The 25,610-nt window shown below is 43.1% G+C and overlaps 6 protein-coding genes across 7 annotated transcripts; 3 read left to right on the plus strand and 3 right to left on the minus strand.

The window, feature by feature from the left end:
- The first annotated feature begins 515 nt into the window (after positions 1-515).
- On the plus strand, positions 516-2,251 carry LOC137916313 (nuclear receptor 2C2-associated protein-like). The gene is made up of 5 exons (XM_068759357.1): positions 516-559; positions 717-807; positions 1,122-1,227; positions 1,340-1,407; positions 1,785-2,251. The coding sequence occupies exons 1-5, from the start codon at positions 522-524 to the stop codon at positions 1,905-1,907; spliced, it is 426 nt and encodes a 141-aa protein (XP_068615458.1). The 5' UTR covers positions 516-521; the 3' UTR covers positions 1,908-2,251.
- A 137-nt stretch (positions 2,252-2,388) lies between these two features.
- Positions 2,389-3,899, minus strand: LOC137916312 (DNA-binding protein RFXANK-like). The gene is made up of 8 exons (XM_068759356.1): positions 3,785-3,899; positions 3,497-3,631; positions 3,339-3,404; positions 3,114-3,214; positions 2,908-3,033; positions 2,722-2,788; positions 2,550-2,630; positions 2,389-2,456 (listed from the first exon to the last, which is right to left on the minus strand). The coding sequence occupies exons 1-8, from the start codon at positions 3,897-3,899 to the stop codon at positions 2,389-2,391; spliced, it is 759 nt and encodes a 252-aa protein (XP_068615457.1).
- Positions 3,900-4,227: 328 nt separating this feature from the next.
- Positions 4,228-7,942, plus strand: LOC137916310 (BLOC-1-related complex subunit 8). Of its 2 annotated transcripts, none has more exons than XM_068759352.1 (5): positions 4,228-4,357; positions 4,552-4,664; positions 4,953-5,017; positions 5,108-5,215; positions 7,063-7,942. In XM_068759352.1, exons 1-5 carry the CDS (start codon positions 4,321-4,323, stop codon positions 7,121-7,123), a joined length of 384 nt encoding a protein of 127 aa, XP_068615453.1. In that variant the 5' UTR covers positions 4,228-4,320; the 3' UTR covers positions 7,124-7,942. The 2 variants fall into 2 exon arrangements, with proteins under 2 accessions (XP_068615453.1, XP_068615454.1); XM_068759353.1 differs by lacking the exon at positions 7,063-7,942 and adding an exon at positions 5,373-5,670.
- On the minus strand, positions 6,296-9,141 carry LOC137916308 (transmembrane protein 221-like). The gene is made up of 3 exons (XM_068759351.1): positions 8,846-9,141; positions 7,623-7,708; positions 6,296-6,831 (listed from the first exon to the last, which is right to left on the minus strand). Exons 1-3 carry the CDS (start codon positions 9,139-9,141, stop codon positions 6,296-6,298), a joined length of 918 nt encoding a protein of 305 aa, XP_068615452.1.
- A 5,860-nt stretch (positions 9,142-15,001) lies between these two features.
- LOC137916307 (myocyte-specific enhancer factor 2B-like) lies at positions 15,002-18,608 on the plus strand. The gene is made up of 8 exons (XM_068759350.1): positions 15,002-15,055; positions 15,393-15,596; positions 15,765-15,890; positions 16,068-16,248; positions 17,000-17,148; positions 17,326-17,440; positions 17,769-17,880; positions 18,338-18,608. Exons 1-8 carry the CDS (start codon positions 15,002-15,004, stop codon positions 18,606-18,608), a joined length of 1,212 nt encoding a protein of 403 aa, XP_068615451.1.
- A 1,358-nt stretch (positions 18,609-19,966) lies between these two features.
- Positions 19,967-24,931, minus strand: LOC137916311 (transmembrane protein 161A-like). The gene is made up of 11 exons (XM_068759354.1): positions 24,869-24,931; positions 24,061-24,164; positions 23,884-23,967; positions 23,462-23,553; positions 23,119-23,275; positions 22,727-22,942; positions 22,468-22,611; positions 22,246-22,359; positions 21,941-22,115; positions 21,727-21,823; positions 19,967-21,438 (listed from the first exon to the last, which is right to left on the minus strand). Exons 1-11 carry the CDS (start codon positions 24,929-24,931, stop codon positions 21,137-21,139), a joined length of 1,548 nt encoding a protein of 515 aa, XP_068615455.1. The 3' UTR covers positions 19,967-21,136.
- Between the last annotated feature and the right edge of the window lie 679 nt (positions 24,932-25,610).

Consider the following 25,610-nt stretch of genomic DNA (forward strand, 5'->3'; position numbering starts at 1 on the left):
ACACACACACGTTTTGACAACTGCAGAGGCAACAAATGAAATAAAACGTGTGGTTATATTGTTTTGTTTTTTAATCCGATCTATTGTGAGTCTACAAAATCAGTGATTGGAACATTCAGAGCAGTTCTTGTGATTGTGGTTTATTTCAAGGATGCAGTCGGCTTGTTGATCGATTCACCTCTGGAAGGACCCAGTGTCTGAAGTCCTAATCGATTCTCATCTCCCTGGCCTTCCTGGAGACATGGGGCTAAAACAAGATGAAAACCAGCACCTTTGTGGCCACACTTCCGGAAACACAGAAAAAAGAGTATGGTTGGTTTTAATGATTAATGTTTCGTGCCATCAGATATTGATTGGAGCCGTCCACTCCTTAAATTAATATAGACTTCATGAGCAGGAACTAGTTTGACGACACTCGATCGCCATCTAGCGGCGAGAAATGGAACAGCGCCAATAGGAGCCGCTGTCGTAAACAGTCGTTCCTGACCGGATCGCTTGACGGCAGTGTTCAAACATGCGACATGGCGTCTTCATTGATTTGTTGTGACGTGCAGAGCAGGTAAAGAACTGTCAATAAAATGCTTTTACTCACTTATAATTAAAAATCGGACTTCACCGCCATATTTGAAAGGACTGCTTCGCCCGCCGTTCCTTGTGTGATCTGGTTATTGGATGTACACAAACCTACAACTCTGGTTTTCTCTGTTCATTTTCAGGGTGAGTTCAGTTCTGAACAGAGATGTGAAGCAGTTTGGAAAGAAGCACATGTTTGACCCCAATGAAGAGACATGCTGGAACTCCGACCAGGTAGAACTACAGCTGGATCCTGCTGCAATACCACATATTTAGTCTGTATTATACTATATAATAACTCCATCCATCCTCTTACTGTTTATTTTTGTCTTGCAATTAAATGCAAGAAAATATTTTAACATTTTACATCATGTAATCTCAAAATTCAACCAAATGTTCCAAAACATTTCTCAATATTTGTTTCCTTCCGGTTCTTTTAATATGTTGCAGCTCTGAGGAGCTAATAGTTAGCATAACAAACATACTCTAACAGTTACAATTAAACTTTTAACATGCATACTGTTAATCAACATTAATATCTTTGACAGGGTGAACATCAGTGGCTGATTCTAGAGTTCCCCCATTCTGTCAAGGTATCGGAGTTAAAAGTCCAGTTCCAGGGAGGCTTCTCAGCAAAAGTATGCAGACTACAAGGTAAAAACCCAGAGACTACATTTCCCAGCTGTAAACCACCCAACCTGTATTTGTCCTGTTGCAGCGATGAGCTCTGACGAGATAAATGATTTACTGCCTGTGTTTTCTGCAGGTTGCCCGACGCATGGAGATTTCACCGTGATCGGGTGTTTTTACCCAGAAGACGACAACTCTCTACAAATATCCTTCAGTTTTACTATTCAGCGTTTGATAAAGGAGTTTTGCTAAATCCATTGACAAATGGAGTAGCTAAATTAAGAGACCTTTTTTTTAATATATATTTTATAGCTTTTATGCCTTAAACATTTTGAATAGATTGTTTGCTATTAATGTTTAATAAAGAAAACTATTTACCAGACAAGTGTTTGTTTTAGCAAAATTTTAATACAAAAAGAAAATTATCAATACATTACTACATTGCAGCTGAAACTACACCTGTCAGTGTAGGAACACACTGTTTCCTGCTTCATAATTAGCATCAGAAAATATTTTCCTATACCCCCCCCCCCCCCCCCCCCCATTTCAACTGCTTATCTTGTCCTTGACTCCACACCCACAGCTTTCCCATACAGGAGGCTCCTGCGGTGGACAAAGTAAAAATATTGTTTCAGAATAGTGCTGACTTCTTTGGGAGAATTATTATTTATTCCTTGGATGTCCTGGGAGATAAAGCCTCATGACCATTTTTTTTAATCTTCTCGTGAGAGAGGAAATGACCCTGAGTAAAAGTATAGGATGCAGGAGGGCGTGGTGGCACTTGGGAAACATGTCGTCTGTGCTGCCGCCTCATGAACCCGATGTGAATCGGGCCTTTTTTGGGTATCGGCACATTCAGGGATCTGTCAAGCCATCTCAATTTAGATTATCTGCAACCAGAATTCTTGGCATAAAGTGAGTTTTAATTGCAGATTCAATGAACTTCTTTTCAGTATGTCCTTTTTTTTTGGTTTTTTATCTTGTGCCTTTGAGTCCAGTGCCATTCCAGATGAAGATGGTATGACAATACATTCTTACTCAAACTTGTTTCAAGTCCTTTTTGTTGCCTTTCCGCTAAGCAAGATTAACAAAATAACAACTGTATCTTGGTCCTTCTTTGTACAGAGGCCTTATGTAGTCTATCATAGCGACACGTCTTCATCATCACACTCTTCTTCCTTCCATTCATTTTGACTGGTGTGGTTTTGGTGGCTTGTAGAGTTTTACAATATGGTCCTCCAACACTTTCTGAACTACGAGACAAAAGAAATGAAAAATGCTCATTGAACAAAACACGATTTCCACCTTTGCCTTCACAGACTCGTCATGTATAAGACAGCACGTACTCTTTTTGTGTCCAAGAGCAACAGCCAGCGCCATTGGACTATAGCCAGTGTCGGACTCAATGGTCATGTCTGCCCCCTTGGCTGCGATAGAGAGTACATTGATGACACATAATAAAGCGTCCAACTAGAATTCACAAAGTTATCAGAACGACATTATAGAAATGTAACGTACCTAAGAGTGCCTCCACAGATTTGATGTGATTCCCCCGAACAGCATAAAGAAGCGGCGTCCCACCATTCTGTCATTAAAATAAAGTTTTCAAGAAAAAAAATGCACATGTTTAAATGTTTTATCTAAATGTTTTGCTTTGCATAGATTTATAATGACATGTTGGACATCAAGAAAGTCTTTCTGCACCCAGTCATAACTGTTCACGTCTACTCCATGTCTGAGGAGAGACTCGACGATGTCCACGTATCCACCCGAGCTGGCCAGCGTCAAGGCACTCTCCCGCTCCCGTGCCACGGCTTTGGGGTCTGCGCCCTAAAATGACGATCCCATTGACATCAGCAAGATGGTGCATTTTGCTTCAATAGCATATACTGCACGTTTCTTATTTTAACCTTCTCCAAGAGAAAATCCGCCACTGCTTTCTCTCCAAATGCTGCTGCCCACATTAAAGGCGTGAAGCCCCGATCGTCCTGTTGGCTGAGCAGCGAAATGTCTGCAAAGTAAAACGGTAACATCACAGCAGCAGGAATTGCATTTTATTTTATAAAGCTGGGGGGAAATGTTGCATTGAGTTTCACTATTTTGGTGGTTCTGACGACAACATCCAGATTCCTCACCTTTACTCAGATGTGCAGCCAGTTGTGAAACCTCACCTTGAGCTGCCAGCTGGTGTATAGACAAAGCTGATGGAAATGAAAGATTGATTACACCTTAAATGCACAATTACACAGTATATAATAGCAAATGTTGCCATAGAATCTTTGCAATTACTTACAGTCCAAGGTTGCGGGGCGCACTGATACCTCATTCCCACGCTGCTTGTTGGTCAGCGTGGCGGAGTGACTTAACAGAGCCTCTCTGTCCGCATCCATGTTCTCTGGAGACCCGGGCCCGGTCAGAGGAACCACAGCTATGTCAGTGGAAACAAGATCACTGTTTACATCGTTACTTTATGGCTGCAATCGGCACACAGTAAAGCATGTGTAAATGTAAAAAAAAAAAAAAAAAAAAAGGCAACCATAGGCATGAAGCTTTTGTTATAATGAATAAATAAAAAAAAGACGGGTACCATTGGACCTCTTGCTTCTGGACACTGAACGAGGCGTCTGAGTATTCCGGTCATCTGCAACCTTTTTTTTATCACCTCCGGCATTCACGATTACTCCAGGACGAGACATCGCATTCTAAATCAGGAAGTATTGACGTCAGAATAAAGTAGCAAAACTAAGTTTTTTTGCAGCGAATTGGGCTGTTTACGCTTTACATCCTGGTTTCTGTTAACTTCCTTCTGGTAAAACTGAAAGTACATTATTTCAAATTACGCGACGAATCTTCCTGGTCATCGCTGTTTAGTTATTTTAGCAGCTCAATTCATAGATAATTTTAACAAGAGAGATGAAAACTACATTTGTTCCGACGGCGTCACGCCGTGCAGTTTTGTTTCAGATACGCGACGGAGGAACCTTTCTTTGGCAGCCAGTGTTTCATTCCGGGATATTATCGTGTGACACATAATAAAAACACGGAAGAAACCAAGACTAGCGGATATACGTCTCTGTGTTTTGGTTTTTTTCTTGTTTGGTTTATCCAGTTTTCGTTATGGAGGACCAGGAGATGCAACTAAAAGTCAAACGAGGTGAACATTAGTTTAATAAAAATAAATAGTTACGTCATCGTGACTCGCAACGCTGCAGTCAAGTTACTCACCGTAAAGCCAATGTTGTGCTCGTATTCCGTTTCCGTCGATATGTCCCCTCTGTTGTTTCGCCCTGTTTCTAACACGAATGAACGAATGAATTCTACACTTTGACTGTCCTTTTGATTTTGCAGTGACTGATAAATTCACGGAGAGCATGTACGTCCTGGCCAACGAACCGTCGGTGGCTCTCTACAGACTGCAGGAACATGTCAGAAGGTCTCTGCCTGAACTTGTGCAGCACAAGGTAATTGACCTGAATGTGAAGCAGTCTGGATTTTAAAGTATTCTGATCGATCAGAATACTTATTTGCAGCAGTGTAAGTGAGGTCGATACATAGCAGCAAAGTGAAGCACTGCCATCCTGAAACATCACAATCACATGTTTCTTTTGTCATAGCCTGGAAACTATTTTGTATTTGTTTCGATTTGAATGATGGTGGTGTTCGCAGAGGTATGTTTTCTAGTTGTTACTTTCCACTCTGGTCCTGAATATGTAATGGGATTATTGCATATTTCTTTCTTTCTCATGCAGACAGATATGCAAAGCTGGGAGGAGCAGAGTCAAGGATCGATCTACACTGTAGAGTACGCGTGCAGGTGAGAAGAAGCATTGTATTTGCAGAATGTCACACTGCCAAGACTTTTAATGCTACATATAAATATACAACGATCTGTTGGGGTTTCCAGCGCTGTGAAGAGCATGACGAACAGCAGCGTGTATTTCAAAAACATCGACGACCTCCTCCGTCAAGCCATCAGCATGAAGGAACAGATCAGCATCTCTCAAGGACGCAGGTATGTGGCAACAGCAAGATTAGACAACGTCACGCTAACATTCGTATCATGCCTGAATTCATCTGTTTTATTTATTTTGGCATTAATGTTTTTATTATTCATCTGCTCATACGATAACACCATCACTCTTCTCTGCTTCATGTCCCTTTGCTTTCAGTTTCCTCGAGGAAGCATGAATAAAAATGTACTTTTGTGGACAAAAAGTAGAGCATGTTCTACTTTGGTGCAATTTGGATATGCAACACCTTCAGTATTAAAACATTTCATCTCTCCGTATAGAAGTTAATGAAGTATTTTTGGTAACGACTACAGCGCCCCGTTAATACGTGATTCATCTAGAGAACAAGCTGCTGCTAAAAATTCTTGCCCTAAATCATCTTGTGTGGGAGTATTTTAGACGGAGACAAATTGAGGCGGCGCTCTGTCAACACTGTAAACCGGGCATGTGTAATAAAAGCAGTACATGAGACAATGTTTTTTATTTGAGACATTTCCGTACGAGATCAGACAAATCATTTGTGACATCGATTTCAGAAATGATTAAAATCTGGCAATTATTTCAGACAGGATTCAAAGCTGCATTTAAAGTTAACAGATTTTGGGAACATTTTAATTTTGTCTTTTACAACATCTGACTTCAAAACCAAAGTGTGTTTTTCCTAAACTAATTTATTTGACGAAAAAAATAAAACGCATCCACAAATTAGGCACAAATATTTGGCAGCGAGACACCATACAGTATATAATGCAGAATAAAGTATTTACATAACTCCGATGAAAGCTATAACTGATAGACTGGTGCTTGGGTAATGTTGGTGTGTATAGTAAAGATTTAAATCAAGTTTGTTCACACAAAATGTCACAAATTATGCAAAAGGTGTCCTAAATATATTCAAATCGCATTAAAACTGCTTTATATCTGAGCTGGGAAAGGAGGAGTTTAAAGGGAAAGCCTTTTTTGTTTTCTGCAATGATCCATGATAAACGAAAGGTACAAACGGGCAGTTCTGATTTGATTAAGATACTTGCATTAGCCGTCCGCTAACTGGTGCCTTTAACGCCGAGTTCAGAGCCTTTTTGTCACACGAGCGTAGAGTCCCTCGTGGAAATCCCTGACTTACGTGCGAGAACGCTCCTCATCTCATTGTTGACCCCATTCCAGGGTGTAGCCTGGGCCTGCAATAATCCAGACTCAGTAGACAGGGTCCTGTGCATTCGGGGGCAACTGCCGCCACTGCTGCACGCCTCTTTATCACCAGCGTGGGCGAGGGACGCTCCAGCTGCAGAGTATTGCTCTTCTTGCTCTCGTCGTCTCGACTGGTTATAGTGAGGGTAGGCGCTCGGATGCTGGAGGTGAGACTGACTTCGATGCATTCTCGGTTTGTCCACACCAATTTTAAGCTCGCAGGGTCGAGATACAGGCGTGCCGCTCCTCCCGTGGTCATTCTGGTAGAGGGTGTCAAGGTGGTCACCGTGATAGTACTTTGAACTCTGCGAGGCTTTGGCCAGAGAGTGGATCACAACAACCAATAGGATTAAGATCCCAGAAGAGAGAACACAAGCACTTGCGATGCCTGTCTCCACCTCAGATACGAGGAGCATAAAGATGGACATGGCTGTCGAGGGAGAGAAACAAACACACAGACAATATCGTATTTTTTATCTGTGATGGCCCAAATAACATCAGTATTGTTTTGTTGCTATGCGAAATTTTAGCTTTTTAGAAATACATTTCACTGTATGTTTTCTAATCCCAGCAATCGCTTGTCAAAAATGTTTTACATTTTCTTTAAATATCTTATAAAGGCCAGCTGTTCTCTGCTGAGTTGTCTTTTGTTTATCTCCAGGAAAAAGGCTGTGGACTCGGGCACGCTAAAAGAAGGAGAGAGGCACAACTCTGGGATGTGACGTGACTTCCTGAGCTGGTGGCGTTTGCACCCTCATGCTTCAACACTGGAGTGAGGTCATGAGGGGATACGTCCTCATCACAATGGAGTGACTGCCTCCAGCGGCCCCCCACAAGCCACTCAGTGGAACAGCACACCAGAGCGCTGCCAGGTCCAGCATTAAAAACGCTCAAGTCATGGAATCTGTTCAAAGAATGCATTGTTCTCTTGGACTCGCTGCACAGATTGGAGAGAGAGCTACTTTGGTCTCAGCTCTCGGAAATCCACTGCACCGCCCGCATTTGACACTAGCTTTCATGTTTTTAAGGTTTTTTTAGAGAATAGAAAAAAAAAAGTACACTGCATGCGAATTCAAAAACCTTAATGGACAAGGAAAACAGCAGTAGTCAATAACAGGTGCGGAGCTCTAACCTGCATTTCAGGATCTAATATCTGCACTCGACTGATCTTGAAATCGTGAATTCTACAAAATAAGAACCTTGTGTTGCTTTTCTTCTTACCTGCCAGGTAGACAGAGACGCCCAGGCAGAACAGTCCGATAGCCACATGTCGTACAGCTCTGCTATCCAACAGGAACCTGTCTGCTCTGCAGAAATAAATGTCATGTATTCAATGTCATGCCAGTTTACACTTTAACACTGCTAATGTAACTCTCATCAGTCAATATAAAGCATGAGCATAGTGTCTGTGTTGACCCTTTTCTTTCATTTCAACTAATTGTACCTTTTTATTTCTGCGATCCAAATTAGGATACTCTAGGTGCTTTTTTCCGTTTCCCATCTGATTCCTATATCGTCACTGTCAGTCCTAAAATATTTCATTGGTGACTTTGAGATAATATACATAATGACAAATAAAGCTGCTTAAGTTACAAGGTTATTGTATTCAGGTGCATTGAATGCTTGTATTTGTAAAGCTCATTATAATGCTCATTTTCACTCTACCAGTAGGGAGGTCTGGGGTCGATTGGTAGACCGACGTGGGAAAGGGCCAGCTCGAGGCTGTGTGAGGGTTGCATAATGAGAGGAAGCCTATTGTTTAGGTGGGATTCATAAGAGCTGAGAGGTGGTGGGGGTCAACCAACAACATTGCAGTGTGGGCCTCTGCACTCTGACTCATGAGGAATGCACTTTTCGGTCTCTGAAACAATGTTTTCTTTTAATGAAACTTAAAAGTAATCAACCAGGAGAAAGAAAAAAGAGAAAGACGTTTGTGTTGCCTCAGGCTGAATTAGATGTTAATTTTTAACTCACATCATCAGTGCTGTGGGAAATAACATGCAGAGTGCCATAGTTCAGTAATATTTATGACAGCAATAAATCTGCATTATTATTGAGGTTGTATTTCACGGTCACCTCCTAAACCTGTACTACAGTCTACAGCTACAAAAAAAAAATTAAATAACATCCTCCCATCATTGTGTTGAAAATAATAAAGTTCCATGTCACCATTAACTAGAGGGTGTATAATTGTATCACTACAGGAGTCTGTGTTTGCCTGGTCATTCAATACACAAGTAAAACAGATCAATATATTGCAACAGTAAGAGTTGTGTTTTGTTCATAACTTTTTTTGTTGGTCTAATATTGTCATTTCTATTTAACATAAAGGTCATTGTCATGAAAATGCAGGTAATTAACTAATGTGATCAGAACTAACTGGAACAAGTGACGAGCCGGAGCTGGAGCTGCCGCGCACGCACGCACGCACGCAGGACAAATACCTCTCAGTGTCCTGCGCTCCTCTGCAGACTTCTGTTGAGATGTAGCTGTGGAGGAGACACACCACCACGGAGCTGAGCTGGAGGGTGAGGGAAAGGACCGAGAGCACCGTGGAGACGGGCAGCAGGACGGCCCAGACGTGCGCGGGGAGGACCGCGGAGGTGGAGGAGGAGGAGGGAGACTCCCTCACAGAGTGGAGCTGGAAAATCAAAACGACCGATAAAACGGACATGATGGCCGATAAAATCCCAAAGAAAGACAACACTATAAGAGACCGCTGGCTGTATTTGAGGGACATTGTTCTTTTTTTAATCCCAGGTTTCCCCAGAGAAGAGTCTCTCGGTCCGACTTCCAAACCGATCCAAAGGATCCTATAAGTGCGCAGGCATTGCTGTGAATGAAATGTTTCCTTCCAACATGGATTTTTTTGCTGTGGTTCTTCAGTGGGGGGGGGGGGCGCCGCTGGCTGGATTGGGCATGTGATGTGCGTTTAAATCCCCAGATTATAAACTTCTCGACAACAACGCACTTTAACTCCGCGGGCTCCTCGGAAGCGACGCGTCGACGCTCACCGACCGAAGACGGAACATCCTGGCAGCCCAAAATACAGAAAACTCTGTAATCCCACAGCAGTTAACAATAACACAGGCTCTTAATTAAACCGGCCTTTTTTAATATGTGTGCGCAAAATTAGATTAAATCTGGGGCTGCCGCAATAGAAAAAAACGAAAATAAAATAAAAAAACGTTTCGGTCAATGGATGAAGTTCTGGTTTCCCTGAGTATCGAACCTGTCCGGTGGGGGGCCGAGACGCTGCAGGTTTTCCTTCCAGCCGGTTACTCAGGCAGGTGATTTCAATTATCAACGCCTCCTCCAATGTGAGAGAAGGAGCTCATTAGTGAGATCAGCTGCTGGAGAGACGGTTGGAAAGAAAACCTGCAGCCTCTCGGCTGGTTCATCATTAATTGAAGACAATACCAGAAGTCAGGTTCAATATTGAATCAATTGATTAGAAGAATTGATTCAGATTCTGCTGCTCTGGCTTGGTGGCCTGATTGCTGCTCTCCCTCTCTGTCCCTTCCTCACTGCTCTGCTGCACCAACAGAATATAAACATGAATCCCAGCACTTGCTTCAGCAGCACAGAGAGGAACAATACGATTTCCATTTAGCTGCAGGTGATGCTCTCTGTACTTACAGGGTTTGCTCTATTCTCTATTGACTTGATGTGCAAGTGAGTCCTGGAGGCAGTTTGCAGGGATGTTGCTAACGATTGCATCAGATACACTGTCTGAACTATTCCTCATAGGGATCTGGTGCCTTGATATGTTTATCAGTGTGTGTGTGTGAGAGAGAGAGAAATAGAGTTGTTCCACACTTCCACTGATCAGTGATCACAAAGTCTCACCTAATTATTTTTAGTAGTCCAATGTGCCACATCCCCAATAGTCAATGATGTGATGATGAACAATTCCATATGCAATTTCACAAAAAAATAATACTCCACACAAACCTGAGGTGAGAATCCCCGACTGGTGGATTTAGACTCCTATGCTATTTGCTGAAAGGAATATCAGGCGTCACATGAATATTATCAAGGTAGAAAATAAGAAAACATACTGTTGCACAGAACCCCTATATTTATTCTATAATAATGCTTTTTTTATTATATTACTCTGAAGTTTGCTATTACATAACAAAAAATACTTTTAGAAGTAAACCAGTCAAAAAGGGGACTTTAGTCCTGTTTTACAAACACATCATCCTGATATGATTGTAAAACCAAAGAGACTCAGACGCCATTTTTTTAGAGCCTTATGGATTGCAATATCATGGCTGCATAAACCTAAGCCCCCTGCAGATTAGATTACATATTATACATAGTATTATCATATTACAATGCATTATCTTGTTAAAGTTTAGACAAACAAACAAAAGAGAGAACATAATGCCTTTGTGGAGGTAAAAACCTTAATAAAATTGAACGTAATCGTTTAATGCCTCATCCTCACCACGGGATGGCGACTGTGGCAGACAAGCCACAAACAGCCTCTATTGCCCCTCTAAAAATGACATAACACAACAGTAAACAAACAATTAACAAATTAACGTTTTGCTTATTACATTCTGCATTTGTTATCATTTCCTAAAAATCTTTCACCTTCTTTTATAATCTAGGTTGAAGATTTAATTCTGCTCGCAGCCTGGCTGTCACATAGAACATGCTGGACGCAAATTGCGCACCAAAAGGCGGCATTTTCAGCTGCCACGTGCTCAAACTCCAGAGTATAAATATCAAACGCACCTAAATAAGCGCTCCTTTGAGACGGAGCGTTAAAGTGTTTGATGCCCGCTCTGTCATGTAACTCTAGACTCTAAATGCAGCCTGTGTCGTTTACATTCTGCTGCGATCCGCTGACAGCGCGCTGCGTCGGGGCGGCACGCAGAGGAGCGCGCGTCCAATGGCGGCGCAGGGGGCGGCGCGCGGTGACAGAGAGGCGGGCAGCAGCTGCCAGCTGTTGGAAAGCAGCGCTCCTGAATCATCCGCCACTGCCGAACCCCGGCAGGTGAATATCTCGACATCACGAAGCAGGGCAGGAGTCATCTGTGTTTGATTAAAACAAAATTTAAAAAAAAAGTATTTAAGTGATCGTTTCTCGGAGGCAAGCAGAGAAACATCAAGATCAGGTGAGATCAGACGCTTTTCGTGTTTTTTCTAGTATCTCTGTGGTGAAGAAGACAAGTTAAGTTTCCTGAGTGCTAATAGGAATGGCACAGCTGTAGATAAAGTACCTGTTGCCGTGTCACCGAAATCAGCTTATTATGAGGCTATAATAAAACAGAGATGCTCGGCAACTGCAGGGACAGACGGGCTATTCTTAAACGGTCTATTTTGAATGACGTAAGAACTTTATTATGTCTAATTATTCACAGACTTTTTTTAAGATGTGTATTTTTATATTGATTGATTTATTTTTGCCACAGAGCAGCTTACTGTGCAAATTGAGTCTGCACGGCAGGCTGAATTCATCTTTCTCATCACTACAACCTGTTGCCTTTTCAATCATTTGACTTCTCGATTCCAAATGTAGGAGAGACCGATAAAGGAATTAAAAGAGGGGAAATTCTATTTTGCTCTCTCTACCGATCTGAACATTGATCATTTTGCACAAACGACCTCGTGACCTGTAGAAAAACCTTTTTTGTGTGTGTGTGTATATCTATTCAATGATTGGTCAAAGGTTTGGCTCATGCCTGCATGGATGTACTGCAGGCTGGCTATTCTGGCTCTATCAAAAATATCAACGGAATTCAATTATCTCCTGTTAAAATTAGACAAATATTTCCTCACCATTACTCTGCAAAGGCCGAGCGAGGGAGCGAACTGTCTGACCCCTGAAGATGACAAACACGATGAGAATCACACATTTGTTGATCCCGATCATGATTTATGGTAATTCGTGTCATTTCTTAGTTTTGAACTCAAACCAATTAGTGCTGCCGATTTGTTTAAAACATTACCTTCTTATTTAAATGGATAAGTCTGTTGCACATCACCATTTTTTGGCTTTTTTTAACATTCATTTTTGAGGATGAATGTATGAATTCATGCAAAATTTGGTCCTCTATTTTACGGCCTCATTTAATATTTTACCATTTTACACAGGATTGTGATGTGAATAACAATAACAAGCCTAAATTGAACTCTGTTCAACGTTATTTATCTCGCTGCATTACAACTGTTGCATTGGAAACCTGCTAAGAGTGAAGTAAATCACTTTTTGTTACAGTAATTTCCCTTTGACTGAACATTGAAACTCTACCTTCACTATATTTCAGACTGAAAATGGGCCTATTTGATATAGAAAATGCTACTGGGTGTTTCATCTGCTTTGTCGCCATGAAGCTATTTGTTTCTATGGTTCAAAGTTCCAGTGCGTGCTTACCATGATTTTTAAAACTATAACATCATCAAAGCAGAAACCACAAAACTCTAGAAATGACCTACTTATTTTTTCTGTCTCAATCATGCGCATGGTTCACTGCAGCAGCAAAAAAAAAACCTCAAAGGTGCAACACATTCATCTTCTGTGTTGATGCACAAGCTTTCAGTTCTCTGTGCATGGGAATTGTTGTCACAGTGAGGTCCCCCAGAGATCACCCGGACCCTCCCTGGGTGTGCTGGAGCCCGCTGTGCATTTGTCCTCAGTTTCCACTACCTGGCAATACGGCAGTCTTTCCTTCCAGAAGCCCACGTTTGCAAATCTGGATTTAATTCACTATTATAGTGCAATAAGACATTCGGTTTTATGTTTGTACAGTACTCTGGAGGTTTGCTAGCTTTAATTTAAACGATCTGTGATTTCACTGTGTTTCTCAGCGATGAGGATGTTTGATCGCAGAGATCGCAGGTCGCAGGCTGTAGGGTTTGTGCTGCTTTTGCTGTGGTGCATTCACTGACCTCAAATGGTCGTTGCCATATAGTACAACATCCAGAAGTACGTCATGTGTGAGCCAGCTAGGCTTTTCCTACCTATCTCAGCCGTTATGCCGCCAACAGACTTACAGACTCACTAAACCTCATGCAGTGCACGAGCCAACTCCTCCCTGTCTGGCTGGAAGTGTAGCTATATTTGCCCCATTAATCATGCAATCCGGCTGGGGAAATGATCATTTGGTTATTTCTAAGAGGAGAGGAACCTTCTGTCTTGAGATAAATACCTTTGTGGGCTGTGTAAAGTGTAGGCCCTGCTCTCTCTTTTCTCTCTTTCTCTCTCTCCTCTCGCCACTAACATGTCTCGAGAAAAGGTTGCAAAGACTAATTTCTCGTCCAAAAAAAACAAAAACCAAGAACATTCTTTACTGTAGTCAACTTCTTGGTTGAACCAATACTGTTTTTTTGTGCTTTTTATTAACAGTGTGCCCAGCTTTATAGTGGAAGCCATCCCATCGTCTTCAGCCATTGTTGTTGAGGTGTCTCGTCTCTACAGTGCATTGGACACAGCGGACATCACAGGGCTTTATAAGGTAATAATAAGGGCAAAGAGGGGAGATTCCTCCACAAATGCCTCAAATGTATGTGTGCCAAGTTCACGTTGAGGGACGGCGGGCAATTTCTGGGTCGTGAGAACACAGGCGCCATATCCGCTCAGGCACCAGCAGGAGAGGACAGGGTACTAAATATAGGGACGTCTCATACATGTCCAGGATTTAGGGGGGAAAACCAGCAAAATTCCTCTGGGCTTCGGAGACAGTCAGTTCACTGCAGGGTCAGACGAGTCAGACCAATGTAGTCATTTGACTGATGTTGGAGCACAGAGTGAAGATACCCCCACACACATAGAGCAAATTAATGCCTGCATTTGATTTATGAATGTGCAGATACTTCTACTACTACTACTACTACTACGACTACAAAGAGTGAAAATAATCCTCTGATCTTGTATATTTCTAATGTACAATCCTGCAAAGGCAGGGAAAGTATGAGGGAGTTTCCAAACGGAGAGAAACAGAAAAACAGCAGGTGTGAGTTTCAGAAAGGACATTCTCAGGCCAACCATGATGGATCCATCCCTTTGACAGCCTCTCCAAATCAGCTTTTTATCCCCAACCTGGCGGTGCATGAGAGAGGAGTGGGTGGCCCTTTAGGTTCAATCATCTTTAAAACAAACACACATCGTTCTCTCTCTACTGTCTGGGATTAGCTGCTGCCTGATGAGCCTGTAAAATGAGCTGTATTTTTAACCCTGTCTCTCGGGGCTGTGTGGTGTTCTGTGTTGCTGGCCTGGGGGTAACCCAGACTGTGAGGGTGTCAGGCTGGGTGGACTGCTGGCTCGGCAAGGGACGCTCTAACTTTAGACCGCATCGCCTAATGGTGGTAAAAATAAACACCCTGCCACAACCAGGGGGGGGGGCTCCAGCGTCACTTAAACCAAATAAATGAATTTTCCCACCAGAAATGAGTGTATTTACATTAGAAAAATGTTCTGTGGCCACTGTGCAAATTGAGGCTTTGGTGAAGGGTTTCTCACACAATCCTTATTTCTTTAGAATAAAAATGATAAAACATAATCCCATATAAAATGTGATTCTTCATGTTGAATTTTGCAAATGTTCCATTGCAATATTTTATTTTGCTGTTTTGCAGAGGGGGGGGAAATGGGAAGAAGGAAAATACAGATTTCTCGTATTGTGGATCAGAGGAACAGGCAGGTGGGTTAATCTCCTGTATTGTATTTAGATTAAATTAAAATCACAACCTTTTCTTTTTTTTTTACAACAGTAGGTCTGCTTGAGTGATTCTCAGTCACACTACATAGATAATTCAGCCGAGAGCCCGAGAGAAAGGTTCTGATAAGACATTAGAATACGTTTTGTGTGCTGATATCTAAATGCTGCAGGATCGTGGAGGAAATATCAAACAATTTTAACTATTAGTATTTTAGCTCTGATCTGAAATCTGAAAGATGCACGTTTTCTTCCAAATCATCATCACGTGGCTGACATCAAAACTCAAACGACGCACCTCGCCGTGTCTTCCGTGCCATAGGTGACTTTCACCAAGCGCAAGTTTGGTCTGATGAAGAAGGCGTACGAGCTGAGTGTGCTCTGTGACTGCGAGATCGCCCTCATCATCTTCAACAGCACCAACCGCCTGTTCCAATACGCCAGCACAGACATGGACAAAGTGCTCCTGAAGTACACAGAGTACAGCGAGCCTCACGAGAGTCGCACCAACACAGACATCCTGGAGGTACTTGTCCGTGCTGCTCGTGAAAGAGTCACTAGACGGTAAAGCTTGATTTAGAAACGCACTGCAAAGCAGGAATGCAGGTTGTAAATACACAAACAATCACAGCTGTCACAGGCAACCTGCGCTATTGCTGAGCATTCCATTTCCTATGTGCGCCTTCTATCCCAGACTCTGAGGAGGAAGGGCCTCAGCCTCGAAGGCTCAGAGATCGACAGTGAAGACAGCACGCAGGTGGCCGTGGATAAATATCCTCTTGGCGAGGGTATGGATCTCTCTGCTCGCCAGCGCTTCCACGTCAGTCCTCACACACACTTCAACTGAGCTTGTTTTATATTCTTCTTATTCTCATCACATTGATGAAATTAAGCACATCAGACTTGATTGGATATTTTTCAACAATTTGTACACTTTCCCTGTTTTTTTTTATTTGAATATACATGTATTGAAGGGATTGTTGCTTTTACTCTTCAGTCTCAATCGCTTCTCCCACTGGAAGCCCAGTTCCTGGTGTCTGCTGGCTGTGAGAATGGTTTCCCCAACTCCTCTGCATCCTGCATGGCGCCCCACAGACCTCCTGGCTTTAAGTCTCTGAGCTCCAGACCGGGTGCTGCTAGTCCTGCTGCACCAAATGCATTCATGTCTCAACATCCAGGTGAGTCGAGCCATTTAATGTTCCTCGACTAAATGAAATTACTTTATATGTCTTCGTCATAGAGTGAAAGATTTGGTTCACGATTTGTTCACGTCGATGACGACGTTTCTTTTTGCAGAGCCTTCAAATAAGGCCTTAGGTCAACTAAAACCGTAAAAACTAAAAGATGTACAAAATACGAACGTTATCAAAGCTGTTAGACGTCACCATCATACAGAATAGACAATGAGCTGAATTATTTAATACCCAATGTTCAGCAATATGCCTTTATGCAGATGAGTAATATTTGATTGCAATGCAATTAAATCAAAACCCATTATAATGTTTTGCTTTTATAATTAGAAATAAAGCATTATCTAATCTCTCCTTCTAGAGAGACCTGTATACAGAAAATCAATGAAAAATATTGAATAAAATCCATATAATTAACAATTAGACATTTAAAAAAAATAAAATTAAATAATCAATATTATGCTTGAAAGTCCATTAAATGTTTGTTGGGGTCATAATATGTGCTCGCTGTAAAATGCACACATTTCGACCGACTGTTGACCTTATAAGCAGTTGGTAGTGAGCTCACAGGAAGTGGTCTGTGTGTGTGTGTGTGTGTGTGTGTGTGTTTTTTTTTTTTGATTTTTACCAACAGAAACAGGAGGTGATGGATGCATCACAGAGGATTCATTATTCCTCTGTGGCTGGAAACAAGCTTGCATCTCCTTTCACTTCCTGCTCCTCTCGTTTGCTGCATTAGGTATCGGCTACTCCGTGTTCTCCCACAGCAGCCTGAGTCACGCTCTGGACGTGAAAAGCCCCCCTCCGCTGAGCCTGGGTGGCGAGAACCTACGGGCAGATGCTGCTAATCCGTGCATGGGGGCCACGCGTGTTAACCACAGCTCTGCTGTAAGTTAGTGTCTTCCACTAAACAATTTACAGATAGGTCATTGAACCTGTGACCTATGACCCAGTAGACCTAATGTTCATAATTCATAATGTTGTGTTGCTATTTTATGTTAGATTATGTCACTTTATCACCTGATATCTTCCCAGTTTAACCATTTCTCTTTCCTTGTTTGCCAGAGGGGGGTCTTGTACCAGGGCATGCACACTGGCAGCTCCATGGTAGCCATGGGCAAAGCGGGGGTGCTGGGTCACAGCGTGGGGGGTTACGGTCTGCCCTCCCCTGGATCCTCTGGTACGTTTGATGCATAGCAGATTTTATATGGTAACTTAATATAAATAGTATTTAATAAGAGTCCAGAACTGAAGCCAGATAATAAAAAAAAGGTGTAGAAGAGAAGTTCAAGGTTGTGGGAAATCTGCCAATCTGCTTTCCCTCTCATAATTACATTGTTGTATCCGTCTGTGGCTTCAAGCTTGCAGTGCAGCTATAAGGGTTATATATTTAAAAAATATTTATTTGCAAAAAATATCAAACTGCACTCTTAAAGTGAAGATATTATAGTCTGTCTTCCTGGGATTGTGGCTAATATTTTAAATTCTATCCATGTCTTTCGTTCTAGATTACAGTCAACCTGGTTTTTATCACTCGGTTAGTCTTCAGCGAGGGGCAGCGAACCCCTGGCAGCCATCGCAGTCACCTCAGGAGCCCCACGGGATTCATATAAGCACAGGGTCAGAACAGCAATACGTAATATCACACCTCCGTATGAATGAAATGTGGAATCACGGCAATCTAATCCACACACACTTTTATATTTTTTTCCACTTCCGTTGTGCAATGCTTGGATTGATCCGATCTTCACCAGAAGGAAAACGTTCCCATTTTATATTTACAGTTCACACTTATCACAGTCCTGCATACCAGGCAGCCATATAATAGTTAGCATTGATAACCTGTGTCCAACACTCAAATGCAAACTACACCTGATAAACAGACAGAACAAACAACAAAAATGAAAAGAAAATTATACAATGGTCATATATATAAACAAAACAAATTATATATATATAATGAAAATACATTTTCACTGATTATAACTGTGTTATTACATATTTGTTGGTTATAACTGCATCTGATACAAATAAGACATAACTGACGAACTCAGGCGCTCTGTGTTTTTGTTTCCAGGATGCCCGGTGGCGGGTGCTCCTTCTCCTCCCAGTCATGCTCCCCACACTCGCCACATTTGCTCTCCCTCAACCTCACAATCAAATCAGAGCGTAGCTCTCCTGAGCACATGCCTCTGTCCACCCCCCCGACGAGCAACCCCGATTCTGATCGCCATACCCCCCTAGAAGCCCGGCCAGCCAGCGATCCGAAGGAGTTTGCTGAAGCTGGCTACCAGCAGGATGAAGAGCAAGGGGAGGAGCTACCGATGAGCGATGGGTGGCAGAGATAGTTGGGTGCTGCAGTCTCCATCTCCATCTACTATTCAATCAGCTATCTTTATCGAATCCAGTTGTCTCGTTCTCTCTCACACACACACACACACACACACACACACAGGGTTGATCTTTGCTCATCATCCCAGAGTCTCTCTTCCTCTCCTCACAGAGCTGGTCTCTCCTGGCTGATGGAGAATTTCTCTGCATCGTTCAATTGATCCCACGAGAACACACACATTATTGTTTGGTTAGCAGTAGTTTTCTGCGCGGAGCTAATGTGAGGATATGGGATGGTTTTGGAAACACATTTAGCAGAAAATCTATTTAGGGGCCAGTATAGACAAATACATCAAAAAATAAAGCTGCTTCAGTGCATTGATTCAAGACAGACTTGAAATTGTATCGTTTAAAATTCTGGGCATCCATTTGTCTCAGGGAGTTGATGAGGGTTTTTGTTGGGAAGTAGTAAATTGATTATTTCCATATTTATTATAGTTAGGTGTGCGTTTTAGTCTGGTTATTCCTCCACAGCTTTGAGTCTAGTTTAATCCGTTTACTTTACTTCACCAAAACAAAAGCTATGGCATTCTAATTCAACTAGAGACCAAAGTGTTTTAACATCGTCCCAAAGTATTGCGATCAAAGATATCACATTTCTCTATATTGACTCTAATTTAATTTAAATAGCAAAAATAAATGGTGTCTTCTATTTTTCTCTAAAGGGCTTCATTTAGTAAATGCATTCTGCAGATATTGAGCTTTACTGCAATTTCTGTCTTAAAATATTTTTGGATTACGTATATGAGACACTGTAAGGAGCAAGTCTAATTATTCATTGGATATTTCATAAAAACCCACATATTGCAATTTTTTATTAGGAATATTTGTTTTTATTATATCCCAGTCTATTTTGATATGTATTTTAGTTTTGCACGTTCATGTTTGGCTCTGTGAATAACAAGATATTAAAGTTTGAATGAATTTCCCTTTTTTCTCCACATGGGGTCGTCATATGTCAGACTGTGGTTGGATACGGCTGGAAAACGCAGAACATCTAATTAATGTGTATGAAAAGAGAGTCAGTGATTCTTCCTGAAAACCTCTACAAAGAAATCAAAACAGAATCAGTGGAGGTCAGCATTCAGGTTCTGCCTTGGAATCAGCTCACTACATTTTTCCAAATTCATAAATCTGTCCAATTATTTTACCATCAAAAGCCCCTTTTCAGAGTTGTATTATACCATTGTCATGTGGGATTGAGCACCCCCCCCCCCCCCCCCCCCACACACACACACACACACACACACACACACACACAATCCTCCAGGGAAGGCACATTCAAGCAGGAACAACATCCTGACATGAGACTGAAAATGTTTTATTGAACCACACAAAAAGCACTTAAAGCTCAAAGTTCACTCAGAAAATCAAAAAAAAAAGCGACATTTTCATATGACCTTCACAGTAACATGACTTCAGAGCCCTCAATTCAAATACACAAACTAAAACATTAGTCGTTGCAAAACTAAAGAGCTGAAATCAGCAATTAAGACAACTAAAAATGCTGCCAGTGAGTAGTGTTAGTAAAAGAAAGTGAGTATAGAAAGCTCAAACACAAAGGTTTTTAGGGATTACTTTATCTAACTCACTCTAAATATGAAGATCCCTGAGCTCCCAGGCACTTGGGAATTATGTAGGAAACTAAGGATGCAAGCAACAACTCTTCAGCCCAGCCCTTCTTGATTAGAACTCCACTACGTACTAGCAATCGAAATGTTACAGCAGAAAAATACTTTAAAAAGAAAACATTTAGCACTCTTGAATCGGTTCTTTCAGGGACAAAAAGTCCCGAACATAAAACAACACGTACACAGTAATACAGCAGTACTGCTTATCCTGGTACCAGTTAAACATCTCATACACAGCATTTAATGAAGCAGCTTTAGAATCACTTTAACTTTTTTTGGAGGGAGGGTCCAGCCAGGTGTCTGCTTTGGGTTTGACCCAGGTCAGATGAACCAGAATGAACAGCTGGAAGTGGTGACAAGCGGAGGAGCGCCGGTTCCATTCCCTCTGGGGACAACGTATGCAGTGATCGCATACCTTTTGCACTTCAGGTCATTTCACTTCTTCTTTATGGCTCTTAGAACTGTCACATCTGCTTCAGCAGCAGCAGGTGAAGCTGAGTGCAACGCTCACAATGGTCTCGCAATGAGAACCGAAATCCTTGCGAGTGACGGTAGTCATGGGCGGCGCCAGGGAGGGGCCTGGTGGTGCTGCTGCTACTTTTGCAGGGACCAGTTCTCTCCGTACATTTGTATTATTGATACTAGTAGCCCACTGGTAGCCCAAAGTCATTGAGGGCAGCAAAGCGGCCAATACTGCAACAGACGCCGCTCATCACTTGTTTTCTCAACACACCGAGAAGAAGGTGCGTCCTGCGTGTACCCAAGTGGTTTTGCTCAAACGCCCCCTTTGCAGTCTTGCAGCTTTCCTTTGATGTGCAGAACAAGCTGGGTTGCGTTGCAGGAACGTCCATCATTTAGTTCTGCATAAGATACTGGTGGAAGTAAACGCCAAACAGCGAGGCGAGGACCTGGCAGGCCGCGACCCACCAGGTGAGGAAGGCGAAGACACCTCGGAAGAAAATTGGAGTGAGGACAGTCCGCAGTGCTGAGAAGGCACCTGACAGGCGCGCTACGGTGGCCTGGATGTCCTCCTCCATGTCCTCTGCTCCTTCTTCTTCATCAAGACCACCGGGCAGGACAGGCGCTTCCGCGGGGATCACGAGTGCCGGGGTGACTCCAGGAATCTCCTCCACAGGCGCCCCCCAGGAGAAGTCCCCTATGAGATTAGTGGAGATCAATCATTATAGAGCGGGGGTGGATGATTATTATTATTGAAGCACTTGAAAAATTAATCAATCATTGAATATGAGACAAAAAAAACAATATATTTTACCACTCTTAAGTCAGACCCAGCTAACAGCTAATCTACTCATCTAAATCAAGAGAATGTTCCCAAAAATACTAAACTATTGCTACTGTTAGGTGTAAAAAGTACAAACACGTGCAGGTGAAGCGTGTACTCGCCCTTAAAGCGTCGTGATGGTGGAGGCGGTATTCTACTCACCTAGTGCCTTCAGGGCCAATGTCGAGAAGAGGATGAGAAAAACAGGAACCAGATATTGGAGTGTAACTACAGTCAAGTAGCAAAAGATACGAGTCACCTGGAAAACATCAAACTTGTTCTCAGTTCACCTTTCCCCATGTTCTCAAAATAAACAAAAGCTCTGCATCAACGTTTCTGCTGGAAAATTAAACTCTTCCGCATCCAAATAGCCGACCTTCCTCTGAATGTCAATTGCAGCGATGCGTCCCGCCTCCTTCTTCATCTGCTCGACCCACTTCTGAGCCAGATTGAGGTAGGCCTGCATGTGGTAGCGAGTCAGAGCGAGTCTCAGCACGCAAGACGCCACGATGATCCACAGGCGCATGCTGTCGAACGCGTCACTGGAAACTCTGCAGGCAATCAGAACGCATCATGACGTCAGGCAGCGACCGCTAGAGTTCACGGACAGCCCGCGTTAACAGCAGATGTTCTCTTCACGGATTAGAGATGAGTCGTAAAGGACAATATGAGCGAACTCACAATGTGACAGAGGTCTTCCCAAGCGGCGCGCTGGCCAGAAAATCCCTCGCCATTGGCTTCACCCACAGAACCAAGATGACGACCGGCGAAAGGAAACTCATGTGCAGCAGCAACCTGAAGAAAGCATTCAGGACTTCTGAGAGAGCAAACTATTGCTGCTGTGATGTTTTCTTTTCCTTGTGGTACACCGCTCGTCACAGAACTAAACGTATGAGCTCTTACTGGACGAGCGGCCGGTCCGAGTTCATCTGCACGGCATCGAGGTGAGTCTGAGACAGTCGCAGGCCAGGGAAAGCCAGGAGGGAGCCGATGTAAGCGCAGAGAGCAGCCAGACCGAGCTTCACAGTCAGTTTGGTCACTGGGATTCTGAAAGGTTGCAAACAAGCAAATGCAATTCTGCGTCTTCGACAAACCCCCCTCAGGCCAAGCGGCTTATTCACAGACGCAGCCAAACGTTGCCATCCGACAGACGGCTACTTACGGCCAGTCAGCGTAGCCCTGCTGTTTGGCAAATATTTCCAAATTGTCAAACAGGCTGGAAAATCCAGACTCCAGACCAAACTCCAGGTAATCCTCTCTGACGACCAGCACCAGCATCGCCAGGAGCAACGACAGGAAGCCGAAGGCAAGGCACACCGAACGTTCCCCACCCTCTTCAGAGCGGAAGTAGTGTCTCATCAGCGTATGAAGGGTCTTTCTGAGGGCGCAGGGTTAAACGAAAACAACCAGGAGGCAAACAAAGGTCATCCTCTCCGAGTTCCCTTCATACACCTCAGTGGGGGTTCATGTATTGATGCGTTTCAAAACAGCTAAATTCTCATCAAGGACATTTCTTCTCCTTGCGTACTTATTTATACAATAACTGAAGGATACAGGCTAAAGATCACAGTCAGGACACACCAGATTGCTCCTATATTGACCTCTTTCCTGGCATCTACAACACTGTAGTAACACTCGGTGAACAGGAAAACTCCTGTCGTGTAGACAGCGAAATCTACCAGCCACTGGTATTCCAGGAAAAAACGGAGCACTGAAATATGAGACAAGAAAAAAAAAAAAAAAAAGTTTAGTTTGTTTTCCACCTATCAAAACCACAATCGCTACGCTTCGTATGAAGGCAGGGCCTAGCAAGGATAAATGTAAATACTGTGAATGGAGAGGTTAAGGCCGAGTCAACAATCCAGCTCACTGCGGCATAAAAGAATGTTTGCCCTACCGAGAGCGTCGATGGCGTTGATGGGAGCCTTCTCCAGGTGAAGGTCGATGTCTTTGGGTACAGTGAGAGGCTTGCTCTCCCCGTTCTGTCTCCTAGAAATCAACAAAGATGATAATACGGGCTTGTTAAACAGCTAAGAAACACATACTTTCATTTGAATTTACAAGAAGGTCGACGGACGGGTCTTTTCAGAGCCTTCGATTCAAATGCGTCAAACTAAAAAACACTAACCGAGTCTCAGAACGTGATGTTACACCACCATATTCATTAGGATCAAGATCCAGATTAGAATCCACATTTGGCTCAATTAAGAATACAAAAACATTTTGGGGGGGGGGGGTATGCACTTGTGTGGGTGCTTTCTACTTATATCTGTTTATTAAGATAGCACTGCTAGGACGGGACTCTGGTGTGATTCCCACCTGTCCCTCCTGTTCTGTTTAGGCATCTGCTTCCCAGCCAGTGCGCACAGCTCCCCTTCTGACGGGTGCTTGAACCGAAACAAACTGCAAGTGAGGACAGAAGCGCGCGTCACAGCACGTTAACGCAAACATTACTAGGAGTGTATAAAGTTAATCTGATTGGGAGTCGTAACTCACCTGCCATTGCACAGGAGCCAGCGTGCGAACGAACAATGCGGAGCCATCCGCTGCATAACGCTAGCAGCCAGCAAGCTGACGACCAGCTGAACCCCCATCAGCGCCTATGAGATCAAACACGCGCGTTAAGGATCAAAGAAACTTCCCCAGCGAAGATTCCTGCACCGAAAGGTGAGTTCAAATACCTCACGGCTGCGGCTAAAACGAAGTCACAACACAAAGCTAAATGTAACCGAATCAACTCGACAATTATAAAGACAGGCTGCATTGAAGACTGCAAACTGAATCAATGCTAGCAAATGGTAAAGTTGAGCTAAATTTAGCGCCACAGCCACCTGTCACTGATACCGCAAGCGCTAGCGAGCTAGCTAGCTAACTAGCAAATAGCACCCTCGCTCCCACAGCGACCCTCTGCAAATACAATTAGTAGGAGCTCGCCGGCGATGTTTACAACAGGCTGCTGGTTAATTTACGCCGCCGGGATGCGAATTAAATCACCATTTCTTCTCTGGTCAGATGTGGCTGGAACCGGAGAGGGACTGCCTGCCGGGGCCTCTTCACATGCAGACATGCGGAAACTGCTGAATGTCCCGGATGTAGTAGTGGCAGAGTCGTGTGCTGCCTTCAGGGCAACTCGTAAATGTGAAACTTAGCCGCAGATGTGGTGAAGCCAAAAAGCCACCTCCTACACAGGGATCAAGAACTCAGAGTAAACAAGCTATTGACTTAGTGGTCCACCTCATAAGGATTTGCAGCAAAGACAGTGAATGTTCATTTCTTCAGTCTGGTCTTCAAGAGCCAGTCCAACCTGTTCCATCTGTATCTGTTCCAGCTGCAGGAACACCACATCTGTCTTCTCCACCAGCAACATCATCTGAGAGCAGCAACCAAGACAGCTGAGGCAGGAGTTAGTTTTGCATAATAAAAGATTGCCAGCACATTTGGCAGATGGCAGGCATTATGTGTGTCATTGCATGAGCGGTTGGCGTTGTTGGTGCCCAAGTTGTGAACAGAGTGTCCCAGAGTGGCAGTGGGGTTGTGGTAAGGTCCCAGTTATTGCATGGCCTTTCATTCTCAATGGACGTATCACTCATTGAGCATCTTTTGAATGGGGTTAGAGCTCAAACCTAGATTTGGCCTTCTACAGTATCCAGTAGAGTAGGTTTAATTTCACCAAGAGGCTCCCGCTCCTCATCTCTAATTAAAATGTAAAACTGAATCGGTCTTAGTTCCTTGTTCTACCTCAACACCCCTGAAACACTTCTGTGAGACCCTCCTAATGATAATCTCCCTGCTGCATGCTTCCACCATCATGCATCTTTACATTTCATTGGAAACAATCATTATGCAAATGGTGCATCTTAAAGTCTCAGATATGCTTCTCAGCTTACTCTCAATGTCGGCATTAAAACACATTGGGGACAGGAAGAGCCAAACAGGACACACGCAACTAGATGTAATCATGAAGCATTTGTCTTCACATGGATAAAAATGAAAGCATAGCTTATATATTTTTAAAAAAAAAAGCATGTATCTTGGAACCTGAAGTC

Source organism: Brachionichthys hirsutus, unplaced genomic scaffold, assembly GCF_040956055.1.
Source record: "Brachionichthys hirsutus isolate HB-005 unplaced genomic scaffold, CSIRO-AGI_Bhir_v1 contig_456, whole genome shotgun sequence".
Taxonomy (NCBI): Eukaryota; Metazoa; Chordata; class Actinopteri; order Lophiiformes; family Brachionichthyidae; genus Brachionichthys; species Brachionichthys hirsutus.

What these genes read in the sequence shown, in the direction of transcription:
- LOC137916310 (XM_068759352.1), top strand. Translation starts at nt 4,321, where the DNA reads ATGGAGGACCAGGAGATGCAACTAAAAGTCAAACGAG. An exon ending in ACTGTAGAGTACGCGTGCAG is followed by an intron (nt 5,018 to 5,107) that starts GTGAGAAGAAGC and finishes TGGGGTTTCCAG; the next exon opens with CGCTGTGAAGAGCATGACGA. An exon ending in AGCATCTCTCAAGGACGCAG is followed by an intron (nt 5,216 to 7,062) that starts GTATGTGGCAAC and finishes GTTTATCTCCAG; the next exon opens with GAAAAAGGCTGTGGACTCGG.
- LOC137916313 (XM_068759357.1), top strand. Translation starts at nt 522, where the DNA reads ATGGCGTCTTCATTGATTTGTTGTGACGTGCAGAGCAG. An exon ending in TGTTGTGACGTGCAGAGCAG is followed by an intron (nt 560 to 716) that starts GTAAAGAACTGT and finishes GTTCATTTTCAG; the next exon opens with GGTGAGTTCAGTTCTGAACA. An exon ending in AAAAGTATGCAGACTACAAG is followed by an intron (nt 1,228 to 1,339) that starts GTAAAAACCCAG and finishes TGTTTTCTGCAG; the next exon opens with GTTGCCCGACGCATGGAGAT.
- LOC137916308 (XM_068759351.1), bottom strand. Translation starts at nt 9,141, where the DNA reads ATGTCCCTCAAATACAGCCAGCGGTCTCTTATAGTGTTGTCTTTCTTT. An exon ending in GGAGCGCAGGACACTGAGAG is followed by an intron (nt 7,709 to 8,845) that starts GTATTTGTCCTG and finishes TTATTTCTGCAG; the next exon opens with AGCAGACAGGTTCCTGTTGG. An exon ending in CGTCTCTGTCTACCTGGCAG is followed by an intron (nt 6,832 to 7,622) that starts GTAAGAAGAAAA and finishes CTCCCTCGACAG; the next exon opens with CCATGTCCATCTTTATGCTC.
- LOC137916307 (XM_068759350.1), top strand. Translation starts at nt 15,002, where the DNA reads ATGGGAAGAAGGAAAATACAGATTTCTCGTATTGTGGATCAGAGGAAC. An exon ending in CTGCTCGCCAGCGCTTCCAC is followed by an intron (nt 15,891 to 16,067) that starts GTCAGTCCTCAC and finishes TTTACTCTTCAG; the next exon opens with TCTCAATCGCTTCTCCCACT. An exon ending in ATTCATGTCTCAACATCCAG is followed by an intron (nt 16,249 to 16,999) that starts GTGAGTCGAGCC and finishes TTGCTGCATTAG; the next exon opens with GTATCGGCTACTCCGTGTTC.
- LOC137916311 (XM_068759354.1), bottom strand. Translation starts at nt 24,931, where the DNA reads ATGTTGCTGGTGGAGAAGACAGATGTGGTGTTCCTGCAGCTGGAACAG. An exon ending in CAACGCCATCGACGCTCTCG is followed by an intron (nt 23,276 to 23,461) that starts GTAGGGCAAACA and finishes CTCATATTTCAG; the next exon opens with TGCTCCGTTTTTTCCTGGAA. An exon ending in GGGAAGACCTCTGTCACATT is followed by an intron (nt 22,116 to 22,245) that starts GTGAGTTCGCTC and finishes GATTGCCTGCAG; the next exon opens with AGTTTCCAGTGACGCGTTCG.
- LOC137916312 (XM_068759356.1), bottom strand. Translation starts at nt 3,899, where the DNA reads ATGTCTCGTCCTGGAGTAATCGTGAATGCCGGAGGTGATAAAAAAAAG. An exon ending in ACGTGAACAGTTATGACTGG is followed by an intron (nt 2,789 to 2,907) that starts GTGCAGAAAGAC and finishes TTTTAATGACAG; the next exon opens with AATGGTGGGACGCCGCTTCT. An exon ending in ATCTGTGGAGGCACTCTTAG is followed by an intron (nt 2,631 to 2,721) that starts GTACGTTACATT and finishes TCTCTATCGCAG; the next exon opens with CCAAGGGGGCAGACATGACC.